The sequence below is a fragment of the Pipistrellus kuhlii genome, unplaced genomic scaffold (assembly GCF_014108245.1).
Source record: "Pipistrellus kuhlii isolate mPipKuh1 unplaced genomic scaffold, mPipKuh1.p scaffold_m20_p_73, whole genome shotgun sequence".
Taxonomy (NCBI): domain Eukaryota; kingdom Metazoa; phylum Chordata; class Mammalia; order Chiroptera; family Vespertilionidae; genus Pipistrellus; species Pipistrellus kuhlii.
Window position 1 is genome coordinate 130265 of NW_023425577.1, and position 16143 is coordinate 146407.

Here is a 16143-nt window from a genome sequence, read left to right on the forward strand (position 1 = left end):
CATTGTGATGGAATCGCAGTGGAGTGCAGTGATGACAGCGCGGTGCGGGCCACATTGCAAGGCCTGTCGGGACGGATTTGGCCCTCGGGCCTTGTGTTTGACACATGTGGGATAGAGCGTCGGTCTTCGGACTGAAAGGTCCCAGGTTCGATTCCTATCAAGGGCATGTACCTTGGTTGCGGGCACATCCCCAGTAGGAGGTGTGCAGGAGGCAGCTGGTCGATGTTTCTAACTCTCTATCCCTTTCTCTTCCTCTCTGTAAAAAAATCAACAAAAATATATTTAAAAATAAAAAAATAAAAGAGATTTAAAAAAAAGAAAAGAATGTTTAAGGGGTCAGAGACACAACGGCAAACAACACAGAACAAGACCCTCCCGCTATGGGGGAGGCAGCTGTGATTCAATCCCCCACAGAAGTACCATTCCCAGAGAGGGACCACCCCCTGGGGAAGGTCTCATTGGAGGGAGTGAGGGGTGTGTCTGCGTTTAACTACAGCCCTGAATTACGTGGCTCCCAGTCTCCCATTGGAGACGAGGGGAACAGCATTCTGGGAAGAGAGAACCATAGATACAGAGTTTGAACGAGCTTGGCAGAGACCAGGAAGGGTGAGGGGGCCAGTGAGTCTGAGCGTAGAGGGCAAAGGGGAGGAGGGCGAGGTGGAGGTGAGGGCGGCGAGACAGCCCTGGGTGGCTGTTATTGTTATCATAGCGGCAGGGCTGACCCAGGTTTCGGAAAGACCCCGCGGACTGCAGAATGCAGGTTGGGGGCTGGGGCGGGGAAGCTGGCTGGCCTGGGAGAAGCGACCACCTGAGTGCAGGTGAGTGCTGGGGGAGGGGGGGCGCGTGCTGTGATGGGAGGTGATGGGATTCAGGGTAAGTTTTGGAAGCGAGTGGGCAGGACCTGAGGATGGATTTGACCTGAGGAGTGAAGGGAAGTAAGGAGCTGTGAGTGACAACTCAGCTAACGGCCCGCACTGCAGGGCGGGCACTGCAGCCTGTGGCTGTCTCCGGAGACGGCACCGGGGCTGTGTGTGTCTTAGCTTCTGTCTCTCCTGCTCCTCTTCCCACCTTCCCTGGTACAGACACCCTGTCCGTAGGCGCCTGAATCTTTCTCCACTAAGGTGTTCCCGCGGTGCCTGGGCTCTGCGGTCTTAGCTAACGTGTAGATACGACACAGCACAGCCAACCTGACAGCTGGGTGTTCTCTCTCTCTCTCTCTCTCTCTCTCTCCTCTTTCTATTTTTTTGGGGGGGTTTCTCTCTTTAATTTTGATGCAGTAAGAATATTTTTTGGGGGTGGTCTTTGTTAGCTTGCAGGTATACCACGTCAGGGTGCGATTCCACACTCTTCCCATGTGGCCACTGCATCATCAGCTCCTAGGGTGTCTGCTTAGATGTCATTTCCTTCGTGACACTCTATGACCCCCTAGTTAATACAGTAACCAGCCCACCCAACACTTCCATCAGTTCCTGGTGAGTTATGTGTCCCCCAAGTTCAGAGAGGTTGAGGGTCTAACCCCCAGCACCCCAAATGACGACTCCATCTGGAGATAGCTCTTTAGAGAAGTAATTTGGGTAAAATGAGGTCCTAATCCAATATGACGGTGTCCTTCGAAGAAGAGGCGATCAGGACACAGACAGGCGCAGGGGAGGCGATGTGAAGACACAGGGAGAAGAAGGCCATCTACGCCGAGGAGCAAGGCCTCAGGAGACATCGCCCCTGCTGACACCGAGAGGCAACGGAAGTCTGTGGAGGCTGCCCAGTCTGTGGCGCTCTGTTCCAGCAGCCCTAACAAAGAAACACACCTCCCCCGTCTAATTCCTCTCCAGAGCACGCTTCCATTCCTCGTCTCTGCATAGCCTTCCTGCTTTGCCCATTGCCCTCCTTGCCCCGGGAATGTCCGTCCCATGGTGTGAGGGGCATTTGTCTGTCTCATTCACAGATGCCCAACTTGGGGCTGGCAAGTGAGCGGAACAGACACCAAGATCTTCTCGGGGCTGTAAGTTCCTCTGGAGAGGAGAATCCGTGTGAACTGGGCCCGTGTCCATGGTCTCTCTCCAGAAAGCCAGCTGAGGTGGCGAGAGCAGACTCCCTCGACAGATGGCCACACCCACGTGGATTTTATTTTATTTTTATTTATTATTTTAAAAAATATATCTTTTATTGATTTTTCACAGAAAGGAAGGGAGAGGGATAGATAGCTAGAAACATCCGATGGGAGAGAATCATCGACCAGCTGCCTCCAGCACACCCCCTACCGGAGATGTGCCTGCAACCAATGTATATGCCCTTGACTGGAATCGAACCCGGGACCTTTCAGTCCGCAGGCCGACGCTATCCACTGAGCCAAACCGGTTTCAGCCCCATGTGGATTTTAAAGCTGAACCTTGACCTCGCCCTTCCCGTTTCCCAAGTGACTTTCTGGAGCTCACAGGACCCAGGGCCCCGAGGAGCCTGACGGAGCAGACTCCCGGCGGCCCACTTGGCAGAGGGGGACACTGAGACGCCAAGAAAGCCAGCGGCCGCCCTCCCTGGCCGGCACTTCTGAGGTGGAGCATGTGTCCGGGGACACGGCTCGCGGTCTCTCCCTCCATCCTCGGCGCCGGTTGCCAGGCAGCTCCTAAGAACTGGCTTTCCTGCCCGGAGTTGCCAAGGAAATACTAAATCCCGGTGGGCTGGGCCTGGGGTGTGTTTTGACTTCCTGTGAAAGGCTGTCTGGTCGCCCGCACTGCGCTTTGATCTGCCTCCTCACCTGTCCCCGTGCTCACTCTCTCTGCACCCCTTCACTCGCCCTCTCTCTCTCTCTCTCTCTTCTCTAGTGCCACCCTGTGCTGGAGGCCGAAGACCCCGAGATTTCTGAGCGAGGCCCATGGATGTCGAAGTCCTCCTGGGTCCCGGACCCCATGTTCTCCTCCCGTGGTTACTATGATGCCCTGCAGGACAGTGGCTCGGGGCCCCCAGACCCGGCCGCCGCGGGCCCTCCCGGCACCCTGCAGGCCACACGGTCCCCCCGGATGAGCGGCAGCTGCGAGGGGCCCCCTCTGAAGCGGCGGGGCGGCCTGGTGGACCACCGGGATGTCATCTTGGCCCACCAGGCGCACAAAATCCACAGCACCCCCCAGGCCAGGAGGAAGGAGTGGGAGTGAGTATGCCCGGCCCAGGCCCTGGGGGGGACCCGGGGGAGGAGGCCGCACAAGGGGTCTCTTGAATCGGGCACAGCTCATTTCTGACACATTCTGGTGGGGGTGGGGGTGGGCAGGTGCTTGCGACTGGAACACATTCATACGCTGTGCTGGCTGCTGACACCTCACATTCCTTCCCTGTCTGTTGATTACTATCAGCTGCCTTACGCCCCCCCCCCCCCCCTTGGGAGCCCCTGGGACATCACATGGTATGGCAGCAAAGGGGTTAATTGTAGGTGAGGTGGGGTATCCTCAGAGGACCCTGCTTGGGGACCTGGGAAGGGTTGGCAGATGATTCCAGAGTGAACTTGCTGAGAAATGCCACTTCCGGGGGCAGGGAGCGGGATGTTGGGGAGGGGGTAGGAGACAGGAATTGCTCCTTCAACCTGTGGCTGAAAGATAAGTCTGTAATGCAGGCAACGAGGGGGCTGTGAGGATGGGGCGACTCTGGAGACCCTGGTCCTGGCCCCCCTTTCTCTTTGCCCCCAAGGGGATCCTCTCCTGGGACTTGCTGTGCAGACAAGGGCTGGGCTTCGCGCTGTCCCTCTCACATCTCCTGGGCCAGGGCCTTCCTGGGCTCAGCCCCCGGGGAGATGGCCCTTTCTCAGCTGCCGGAGGACGGGAGGCAGGTGGTGCGAAGGATCGGTTCTGGCCACGGAGGAAGGAGAGCCAGCACCGGTTCCTTTCTCTTCTTCTCAAGAGTTTCTTTGGCAAAAGCTCAGCCGTGTGTGTTCCCGGCAGAGATCAGGGGGGATGCGAACACTGATTTCAGGACGATTGGGGCTGAGGCCGATGTGCATGCTGATCCCTCCCGGGACCCTGAAGCCCCTCTCCCACCCTCCGATGCTCCGGTCCGCCACCACTCGGCTCTCCGCCAGGCTTCTCCTGTTCTCCACCTGCTGGAGCGGGGAGCTGGGTTATGGATGCCAGGGGGGTTTGCTGTGCGCCGACGAGGGCTGTGCAAATACAGGATGCAAGGGAAACTGGATTACCCATGTGAGCCATTAAGAGCTCAGGTTGAGTGAGAAAGGTGGTGCCGGTTGGCCTCTGAGGTGGTTTCCTGAGGTTAGCCTGACATCTGGTGGCACATTCCGGCACATGTAGAAAGGGAATGGTGGGGACAGGACACTGGGGTCCTTCTGACTCTCTCCTCTCCACCCACCCATCTAGGCACCTATCCATTTGTCCATTCATCCATCCATCAGTCCATCCATCCATCCCTCCATCAACCCATCCATCTACCCTTCCTTCCATCTACCCATCCATCACTTCCTAAATAACTAGGGTGCACCTACATCTGTAAATACAATGCTAAACACCGTTCTCCTATTGTCCCCTCTCCAGGACTCAGCTTCTTTCTCTTCTTCCTTCTGTTTAGTTCCCACTTATGTCCATTCTCCTCCTGTTTTCTTTCATTTTATTAAAAAAAAATATTTTTATTTATTTTTTACAGAGGAAGGGACAGGGATAGAGTTAGAAATGTTGATCAGCTGCCTCCTGCACACCCCCTAACTGGGGATGTGCCCGCAACCAAAGTACATGCCCTTGACCGGAATCGAACCTGGAGCCTTTCAGTCTGCAGGCTCAATCCGCTGAGCCAAACTGGCTAGGGCATCGTTTTATTTTTAAAAAGAAATTTAATTAGCTCCCTCAGAAACAGCAAGTCTTCCTGAAGGAATTAGAATGAATTATTTCCACAGACCCATTAGGAAGAAATTTTTAGGGGAGAAAAAAGGGTCAGTGAATTAAAGAAATAATAAAACACACCCTGTTGCCCAAGGAAAATGATTAAGTATAATCTATATCTATCTATGTATATAAAAGCTAAGCAACCATTCTACTGGTCAGGCTTTTCTGTATGACTTGCACTGACCACCAGGGGGCGGACACTCAACGCAGGAGCTGTGGAGCTGCAGTGACTTGGCAGCAGCAGTTCTTGGGTGACACACCCTAGAACCAGAGAGGAGGGAGCCCGATTCCTCCTGGGCGATTCCACCTTTGGCTGTGGGTTCTGTTGTTGCTGGGGCACTGTCGGCCCCAAATCTGGTTTATTGCACCCTTGTATTTGCATTCCACATCCTGTGCCACAGCACCTTTGCAGAGTGCCCGCTCCCACTCCAGGACCCCACAAGGGATGTCAGACTGCCGGTTTTAGCCTGATCCTGCAGGCCAGGCCGAGGGACCCCACCTGCCGGAGAGACCCCTCCACAGATGCCCTTCGAGCCGTGGCACCGGGTGCAGCTGGCCAGGGAGGGACCGTGGGAGGTTGGCTCCAGGGCGAGTCCGGTCCCACCTCGTTCAGTCCCGCCCTGCTGGCCACCTCCTAATTAATTTCCCTTCAGTGTGCACAAGTCAGTGCACCAGGCCACTAGTTCATAATAGTAATGACAACTAATGCTTGTTGGGCACCTACTGTGGCCAGAACTTTATGATCTTGTTGCCCTTTCATAACTCTGCCATGCAGTCGTTATTGCCCCCAATCTGCAGATGGAAAAATGAAGGCTGAGATGAGGTGAGTGCCTGTGAGCTTGCTGTTAGAAAGAGGTAGAACTGAGACTCGAACCCCGGGGGCTGTCAGACTCCAAAACTTGAGCTCTTAACCATTTGGCCAAAGATTTGCTGCAGTAAAAGGTGGTAGGAACATACTTTCATGTAATTCAGAAAATAAGAAAGTCAGTCATATGATGGAGAAAAGAGGAGCATTGTAGGGTGTTCAGAATCAGGAGACCCTGTTTAAGATGCCATTTCTGCCACAACCACCTTGAATGGCCAGCTTCTGCCTCAGTTTCCTATTCCCATCGCTTTTTAGGATCATGGAAAGACTTGGAGAATCTATAGCCATGATCTTCAAACTTCTGAACTCCTACCCTTATCAATAAAACAAACACATTTTCAGCACACCCATAATGTATATTTTTATTTATCAATTATAATTATTATGCTGAATTTATTACATGTAATATGAAAAGATTAAGATGATGAGATATTAGTGAGTAAATGTTCTTTAAAATTTTAAATATTTTTTATATTTTTAGATATATATTTTTATTGATTTCAGAGAGGAAGTGAGAGGAAAAGAGAGCTAGAAATATCAATGATGATAGAAAATCATTGATTGGCTGCCTTCTGCATGCCCCCATGGGGCGCTGGCCAGCAACCCAGGAATGTGCCCTTGACCTGAATCGAACCGGGATCCTTCAGTCCATAGGCCGATGCTTTTTTTTTTTTTTAAATATATTTTATTGATTTTTTTACAGAGAAGAAGGGAGAGAGAAAGAGAGCCAGAAACGTCAATGAGAGAGAAACATTGACCAGCTGATAGGCCAATGCTTTATTCACTGAGCCAAAGCGGCTAGGGCAACATGATTTTAATTTTTAAAATTTAATGATACAAACACTTTTGCCCTTGTACTTTAAAAGTTTGCCTTCACTTTTTTATTTTTAATATATTTTATTGATTTTTTACAGAGAGGAAGGGAGAGAGACAGAGAGCTAGAAACGTCGATGAGAGAGAAACATCGACCAGCTGCCTCTTGCACACCCCCTACCGGGGATGTGCCCACAACCGATGTACATGCCCTTGACCGGAATTGAACCTGGGACCTTTCAGTCCGCAGACTGACGCTCCACCACTGAGCCAAACCAGTTTCGGCTGCCTTCACTTTTTGAATACTTGTTTTGTGAGAGCATTTTATTCTGAAAGTGTTTGAATACATCAACAGTTGAGGGCACCATATGTCCATGCCCCCAGTTTAATAATTATCAGGATTTTGCCAGATTAGCATAATTAAGCCATTTCCTTCTTTCTTATTTTCTGAGCTATTTTAAAGCAAATTCCAGACTATATGTGGTTTTACCAACTTTAGGTTACACATCTAAAGCACATGGGCATTTTCTCTCTAATACCACACTTATAAAATTAACAATATAATTTTATATTAAATTTCCAGTCCACATTCAAATTTCCCTACTTGTGTTTTCATAGTTGGTTTTTTTGAATCAAAAAGGTCTGTATATTGCATTTGGTTGTCAAATGCCTTTTCTTATTGTGGTGAAATATACACAACATAAAATTTATCATCTTAACTATTTTTATTTTATTTATTACTAGAGGCCGGTACATAAAATTCATGCAAAGGGTGTCCCTCAGCCCAGCCTGCATCCTCTCTAATCTGGAGGCCCAATCCATCTGCCCATTTAGGCCTGATGGATTGGGCCTAAACCGGCAGTCGAACATCCCTCTCACAATCCAGGACTGCTGGCTCCCAACCATTCGCCTGCCTGCCTGCCTGATTGCCCCTAACCACTTCTGTCTGCCAGTCTGATCACCCCCTAACCACTCCCCTGCTAGCCTGATTAACGCCTAACTGCTCCTCTTCCGGCCTGATTGCCTCTAACTGCCCTCCCCTGCCAGCATGGTCACCCCTAACTGCTCTGCCCTGCTAACCTGACTGCCCCCAACTTCCCTCCCCTACTGTCCTGGTCACCCCCAACTTCCCTCCCCTGCTGGCCTGGTCACCCCTAACTGCCCTCCTCTGCCAGCCTGGTCACCTATAACTGCTCTCTCTGTAGGCTTGGTCCCCTCCAACTGCCCTCTCCTGCTGGTCTGGTCCCCTCCAACTGCTCTCCCTTAATGGCCATCTTGTGGTAGCCATCTTGTGTCCACATGGGGGCGGCTATCTTTGACCACATAAGAGCGGCCATCTTGTGTGTTGGAGTGATGGTCAATTTGCATATTACCTTTTTATTATATAGGATTATTAAGCCTTCACTTGAGGATATTTTTTCATTGATTTTTAGAGAGAGAGGAAGAGAGAAGGAAAGACAAAAATATTGATGTGAGAAAAACACACTGATTGGTTGCCTCCTGCATGTGCCCCTACCAAGGCCCAGGCCGGGGAGGAGCCTGCAATCGAGTATGTGCCCTTGACTGGAATCAAACCCAGGACCATTCAATCCGCAGCCAATGCTCTATCCACTGAGCCAAACCGGCCAGGGCCCATCTTAACTATTTTTTAAGTGTCCAGTTCAGTGGCCATTAAGTATAGTCACATTGATTTACACCCATTATCACCATCCATCTCCAGAACTTTTTTATCTTCTTAATCTGAAACCTAGTTTCTATTAAACAGTAACTCCCCACCCCTGACACCCACCATTCTACTTCCTGTCTCTATGAATTTGACTTGTGCAAGACCTTATTTAAGTAGGATCATAAAGATGGGCTTATTTCATTCAGCATAATATCCTCAGACTCATCCATGTTGTGGCATGTGTCAGAATTTCCTTCCTTTTAAAGACTGAGTAATATTCCATTCTATGGATATTTCACATTCTGTTTACCCAGTCATCTGTCCGTGGTCACTTGGGTTGCTTCCACCTTTCAGCCACTGTGACTATGACAGCCATGAACATGCATGTATGTAATTATCTCCTAAAACCCCATTTTCAGCTCTTCTGGCTGTACTTCCACAAGTGGAATTGCTGGGTCATATGGTTATTCTGTGTTCATTTTTTTCATTGTTCTATCTCTTTAGACTTATTTAGTCTACTAGAGGCCCAGTACATGAAGATTCATGCAAGACTGGGCCTTCCTTCCCCTGGCTGCGGGCACTGCCTTCGCTCTGGCCGGAGCCTCCTTTCCTCTCCAGCCCGGAGTCGCCTTTCCTCCTTCCCACGCTGCCCAGAGCGGCTGGGGTGGTGAGGAACGCCTGCGTTGTTGCCATGGTGATGACACAAGCCTCCCATCCTGCCTGGCCCCAGCTACTCAACACAGTGTATGCAAATGAACCTGCCATATTTGTTGGGTTCATTTGCATACTACTGATAGGCTGGTGGGTGTCGAGGAGGTACGGTCAATTAGCACATTATTCTTTTATTAGACAGATACTCTGCCCCTTTCCCCATCCCATTGATTCATGGAAGAAACCAGATCAGTTGTCCTGTAGAAGATGTCCCATTCTGAATTGTCTCTTTGAAAATCTTTGCATCCTGCTAACCACGTGGCTTTGCCCATCGTGGGAATCCCACCAGGCAGAGTGCCTATGAAAGTGAAGTAACTGTAGCAGATGGGGCTCTACATCCCAAAATGTCTTCACGAGAATTTTGAATGCTTTTGGCTGCCTTTTAATAGAGATTGCAAGAGCTCACCACTGTTTTTACTTCTTCCTGTGACTGATGGAGTCTGGGTGCCAGGAAAGGACCGAGTCCCCACTTTGCCATTTCTCATTGCCCCTTTCCGCTCCCATTTATATTTTCTTTAATCCTTATTCTTTCTAGAAACCTTCCACATTGCCAGCCAATATCCCAATCCATTAACCCCTTAGCACGGGTCTGAGCAGACTGCAGTACATCGCCATGGGTTGCCATGGTTATTTATCTTGTTCCTGTCTGTTTCTCCCATTGGAATGTCCCCGGCAGGATGCTCATCTGTCTTGCTCACTGCGTGTCCCTGGGGCCTGAGCCCAGGCTGGTACCCAGTGGGTGCTCAGTAAATACCTACTGAATGAACACATGCAATGAGAATGAGTGAGGGTCGCTGCCAACTGGCTAAGCAGATTTGGGTCAACCATACGTTAAGGATTAAGAAAGCCAGTGCTTTTCTTCGTTTTAGACGAAACAATAACGGAAATGGAAGTTTGAGTATTTGGACCCACGCTTCCACAGGTGTGCTCCCTGGGGGTGCCCTAACTCACGTTGGAGCTTCTTATGCCCAGAGTGCAATGAGAAGGCTCTGTCTGCCTCCCCTCTCCCCTACATGCTTTCCTTTTCTCTCCCTCCTTCTCTCCCTCCTTCCTTCTCTCCCTCTTTCCTCCTCCCCCTTACTCCTCACTTTATCTCTTCTTCTCCCCTTCATCTCTTTCCTTCCCTCCCTCCTTCTTTCCCCTTCCTTCCTTCCCTCCCCTCCCCTTTTCTCTTCTTTCCCCTCCTCTCTCCCTCTTACCTTCTTCCTTCCTCCTCCATTCACCTCTTTCCTTCCCTCTCTCCTTCTTTCCCCTTCCTTCCTTCCTTCCCTCCTTTCTCCCTCTTACCTTTTTCCTTCCTCACCCCTTCACCCCTCTCTCCTTTCTTCCCGTCTTCCTTTCCCCCTACTTCTTTCTTTCACCAACAGTTAGGTCACCCCCTCATGTGGGGCCTTGGGGACACATCAGTCAACAGTCGGCTCTTTCCAGAACCACACTCTCCACCCAGCAGGAAAAACCAACATAAAACAAATGATAAGCAGGGGGAGTGCTCAGAGGGGCTGCCAGACTCTGGGGGGGCGGAGGGGGAGGACTGAAGGGGCCTCCCCAAGGAGGAAACTTCCAGACTATTTCTTCTTGTACTTCACTACGTTTGGAACCCCTGTGGGATCTTGTTAAATGCAGATTCCCATTCGACAGGTCTGGCAGGGGGTCTGGGACTCTGAATTTCTTTCCAACAGGCTCCCAGGTGAGGTCAATGCTGCTGTCTGTGGACCCTGATCGGAGCAGCCACATTCTAACCCCTCCCTCTTCCTCCTCCTCAGCGCACAGAGGACTGGGTGGGAGAATGATGGGCTGGGTGAGGATGGCTAAGTGAACAGTAAGTGAGTGCCGTGAATAACACCTATTATGCTGTAATGATAATAAGAATAACCAGTATTGATGGCACATTTGCTATCTGCAGGGCATGGATCCAAGTCCTTTCTCTCTAAACTCATTTAACCCTCCTCACCACTGTGATAGGAGATTGTGCCGCCCGTCGTGCTTTTCCAAAGTGTCTCTGTGTTCCGCGTGGCGCACAGCAGTCTCGTGAAGCAGCCAGAGCAGGTATTGTTATTGTTATTATCACTGTTAGTCTGCTCTCTGCGCAGAGAGGCAAACAGGTTCCCAGTGTTACTGAGGCGTCTGAGGGTCACACCAGGACAGGAATGGTGTGACCTTGACTTTCAGGCCAGAACCAGACATTTCTGTGATGTGGAGGCTCAGACCCAGCCATCCTGCAGGTCACCAGCTGGGGCTGGGGTGGCTGGCCTGAATTACTCTGGTCCCTGAGGCCTAAACGTACAGGAGAGGGCATGAAGGTGAGGAAGAAGGAGAAATGGATTCTTCTAGAGCAGTGTTTACCAAACTTTTGACATATGTGTACCCTTTCTATAATTTTTGTAACGCTAAGTACCCCTTGTACTCATGAGAACGTAGAATTAGGCGCAGCTAAGCCTGGTGCAGTGCATATCCCCACCAAACTTTGGTGCAATGCGTACCCCCACCAAACTCTTCCCATACCCTTGGGGGTACGTGTACCATACTTTGGGAAACACTGTTTTAGAGAGTCAATTTTCCCATTTATTCTCTGCTTCTCTCACTCCCTCCATTTTCCATGCCTAGTAAGATAGCTCCCTAGTTTTCAGTGAGAAAATTAGGATTTTATGGGACTGTTGGTAAAACGACTAATGTCACTGAACCGCAAAGAGAGATGATGAACCTGTGTGTGATCTCAATGGTTGTTGAAATGGGTCTTGGGGACAAACCAACGTCCTCCCTAAGCCCCTCAAGGCCCTGTCCTGCCCTCCCCTGGCTCACTCCGCTCCCGTCGCATGAGCCTCCCCATTGTTCATCAGATACGCCAGGGTGGCCTGCCGCAGGGCCTTTGCACTTGCTATTCCCTCTGGTGGGAATGTTTCCCCCTATATATCCACATGGCTCCTTCCTCACCTCCTCTGCTGAAACCGGTTTGGCTCAGTGGATAGAGTGTCGGCCTGCGGACTGAAAGGTCCCAGGTTCTATTCCGGTCAAGGGCATGTACCTTGGTTGCGGGCACATCCCCAGTAGAGGGTGTGCAGGAGGCAGCTGATTGATGTTTTTCTCTCATCGATGTTTCTAGCTCTCTATCCCTCTCCCTTCCTCTCTGTAAAAATCAATAAAATATATTAAAAAAAAAATAAAGATCACCTCTTCTACAAGCCTTTCTTAACCACCCTGTAGAGAGAGAGGTAGGGAGAAAGAGGGAGTCAGAGAAACATCCATGTGAGAGAGAAACATTGATCAGTTGCCTTCTTTACTTGCTCTGACTGGGGATTGAACCCACAACCTTTTTTTTTTTTTTTTTTTTTTTTTTTTTTGGTGTATGGATCAATGCTCCTGCCAACTGAGCAACCCAGCCAGGGCCTCACCACCCTATTTAAATGGAGCATTTCTATTCCCCCTGCCCTACTTAATTTTTCTCATAGCATGGTTGGCCAGTTCATCTGTACTAACAAAAGGGTAATATGCTAATTAGGCTGGACATCTTCTGGACAAAGCCACAGTGGTGGGGGCTGAGGCAGAGGCAGTTAGGGGCAATCAGGCTGGCAGAGGAGAGCAGGTAGGGGCGATCAGGCCAGTAGCTGAGCAGTTAGGGGGCGATCAGGCCAGCAGTCAGGAAAACAGCTAGGAGGCAATCAGGCCAGCAGGCAGAGGCGGTTAAGGGTAATCAGGCAGGCAGGCAGGCAGGCAAGGGTTAGGAGCCAGCAGTCCTGGATTGCAAGAAGGATGTCCAAACGGCCAGTTTAGGCCCAATCCTGAAATGGGTCCCGGATTGGAGAAGGTGCAGGCCAGGTTGAGGGACCCGCGCCCCCCTCCCCCCTCCCGCAATGCACAAATTTCATGCACCAGGCCTCTAGTATGCATACTACTATATTAGTTTTTTATCTTGTTGACTGTAGTCTCTCCACTAGCTCCTCCAAGGCAGGCATTTTTGCCTGGTTTGTTCTTTGCTAGGCCCCCAGCTTCTAGAACAGGGGCCAGCAAGCTACAATCAGGGTGCCAAACCCAGTCAGACATTTGGTGTGGCCCATGGGCTAAGAAAGGTTTTTACTTGTCTAAGTAGTTGGGGGGGGAATCAAAAAGAGGATAATATCTCTTGATACGTGAAAATTCTATGAAGTCAGTAAACATTCAATGTCCACAAAGTTTTACTGGAATGTAGCCTGGTCGGTTTGTATGTTGTCTGCGGCTACCTGGGTGCTACAGGGGCGGAGTTGAGTCTGTAGAAGAGACCGGCCTGCAAAGCTGAGCATTTTTTTCCTTTCAGGCCCTATACAGAAGTTTGGGTACCTCTGTGCTAGAACAGGGCTTGGCTTTGGCCATGGCTGCCACCGCTCGCCACTAGGTGGCGCTGTGGCTCCCGCGTGGAGGCGGGAAGCTGTGGGCTCCCACTCCCGGTGCCCATCACCCGTCCCTCCTGCTCCCGGTGGACCGTGTTCTGAGACATGGAAGGCAGACCCGAAGTAAGACTCCAGTTCCCATCATAGAATACCCAGTCATTACATGTATGGCGACTTCTTCGTTCACGCGCGAGGGGCTTGGTAAAGACGAACTGGGGGGAGTCAGTGTTTTGAAGGGCAGAGGCTGGTCAAGTGCAGCTTTGGCCTGGGGTGTGGTTGAATTTCTGGCCTGGGAGCCAGACAGTCCCCTGTTCAAATCCCAGCTCTGCTTCTTGCTGAATCAGGATGCGGAGGGAGGAAGGGTGAGAGGGGGGAGGGGAGGGGAGGCATTTTTTCTTCACTCCGTGCCTCAGTTTCCTTGTCTGTAAAGGGGAAGTAACAGAAGCACCCGCCTCTTGCGTTCTTAACAAAGAGGAGATTCGATGCATTATTCAGTGGACAGCAGCATAGGTAGGCAGGAAGCCTGGACAGCGGGGTGTGGTGGCCCCGGGGAGGGTGTTAAGCAGCTGGAGCCCTCAGTTTTCACAGCTGAGAGAGAGAGAGAGAGGCCAGCAAGCTGTTTAGACATCGCAGTTAAATGGAAGTCTGACCTTTAAAGAGAACCTGCTTGGGAATCAGCAGGTCCCCCCCCCCCCCTTCTTTTTTCAAGGGAGGCAGTTGGACAATTCTAGCCGAGATGATATTAAAAATACCGTATTTTTCGGACCATAAGACGCTCCGGACCATAAGACGCACCAGTTTTTAGAGAAGGAAAATGAAGAAAAAAAGATTCTGAAACAAATAGTCTCCTAAAATATTTTATGTGCATTAAAACCCAACATCACAGTCATAAACACATGTAATCAACCCTGTAAAGTAAACAGCAGCATTTAGAACCATTTTAGAGCCGGGCAAGCACACAGAGACCACACAGAGCCGGGCAAGTAAAAAACTTTTTTTTTTAAAAGTATATGTGTAGGCTATATTTGGACCATAAGACGCAGGGACTTCCCCCCCCCCCCCCCCACACACTTCTGGGGGGAAAAAAGTGCGTCTTATGGTCCGAAAAATACGGTAATAATAATAATAATGATGATAGGTCTGGGCCGAGGGAGCTGCTTGTTCAGTGCGGCGGCTGGTTTCAGTGCAGAAGGACCCTCCCTGTGTCCTCTGGATCAGCAGCTTTGGCTGTGGCCAGCCATGGAAGGCCTGGGGAGTCCCCTCCTCTTAAGGTGGTACCCCCCCCCCCCCCCCAATTCCTTGTGATCTGTCAGATTCCCCACATTAGCCTTTGGAACCCAAGCAGTTTGTGGATCCATATTCCCCCTGTCCACCCCCCAGAATCACCATTTTGCCCACTGCTGATTCCTTCCGTCTTTTTTTCTGCCACCATCACTAAAGTACGTCCTTCCAACACATCAGGTTCTCCTGGCTGCTAGGACCGGCTCAAAGGAGGCCAAATGGGGATAAAATAAAAATGAAATAATTTCTTTCCTTCTGACATTTTCCACTGGTTGCAGCCCCCTTGGGGAGAGGAGGGTGCAGGTCTTATAACTCCCCAAGAGCTCAGAGCCACCAGTGAGATGGGCAACAGTACAGGTAAAAAAAACAACAACAAAAAGATCCCCGAAATGCCACTGTCCAAAGCAGATGTGGTCTCTGGCCATTCGAGAAGGCCATTCTTGCCTGTTTTAAGTTGTCAGGAGACCCCACAGGTGGTACCGAGGGCAGATTTGGCAGCAAAAGTAGCTGCCTGCCAGCCGTAGCCCACAAATGCCACAGCCCTTTGGGTATGCTGGGGGCCGGGAGATTATAAAAGTTCCGGGTGTGGAGAGTCTGGGAAAGCACATTGTTGAGTCAGGGCTCAGGTAGAAGGTGTTTAAGAGAAAAAGCCTCGTCTTCCCCTTCTATGGTCTGGAGAGTTCCGGGCAACATTCTCCAGTCTGCATGCTAGACCAAGGGATTCTGAATACAAGCTCACGCAGCTTTGAGGCTCAGGAGCCGGGTTGGCTGGGTTGATGGTCTAGTTCCGCTCGTTGCTGTGTGGCCTCTGGAAGCGACCCCCCCCCCCCCAGCAGCCCTCAGTCGCCACGTCTGAAAGCGCGGAATGGAATAGCTCTCGCCGCCTCATAGAGTTGCCACGAGGATTACACATTGGCAAGAACGCTTCGCACAGTGCCTGGCACATCGTAAATGTCAGAGGCGTGCGAAGTTAAACAGAATGAACCAGTGCCCACCCACGCCCCTGGGTGTGATCTCCTAAAGGCCACAGGCCTCATTTTGTTGATTGTGTATCACTAGGGCTTAAGCACGCGGTAGGAGGTCAGTAAAGGTTGCATGGAAGATGAATATGAAATTAGCGTGAACTTTTGGCTAAGAGATGAAAATCTAACCTCTAAATCCAGGGTGCGAACTGCTGTAAGGGGCAAGATGGTGAATCTTTTCAGTTCCAGGAGTCACTTGGTCTCTGTTGTAACACCTCAGCGTTGCCTACATAGCATGAAAGCAGCCATAGAAAATGTGTAAATGGATGGGCATGGCTAAGGACTGTAAATAGAACTTTATGAAAACGAGCAGTGGGCCATGTCTGGCCTGAGGACTGTAACTTGCCGACTCCTGCAAATCATAGTGAGAGGTCAGTGGGAACAGAGAGGAGATATTTCGCACAGTGTTTCCTGTGTAGCGTGTAGAGATGGTGAAATCAAAAGCCAACAGTGGTAACCCTTAAGCCTTGAACCAGAGAGTATATTTATTTAGGTTATTAATATTTATTCAGCATGTGGTATGCTGTTCACATGCTGATCATTGTCATGGGCA

General features: G+C 50.5%; 1 protein-coding gene across 16 annotated transcripts in view; it reads left to right on the forward strand.

Annotated features, from left to right (window-relative positions):
• Positions 1 to 16143, forward strand: part of CACNA1A (calcium voltage-gated channel subunit alpha1 A) — a 316764-nt gene that overhangs the window by 13503 nt on the left and 287118 nt on the right. For all 16 annotated transcript variants that reach the window (XM_045576057.1, XM_045576056.1, XM_045576055.1 and 13 more), the window contains exon 2: positions 2820 to 3142. In XM_045576057.1, coding sequence (XP_045432013.1) covers positions 2874 to 3142 — 269 coding nt within the window. In that variant the 5' untranslated portion in view covers positions 2820 to 2873. The remainder of the gene's footprint in view (positions 1 to 2819; positions 3143 to 16143) is intronic.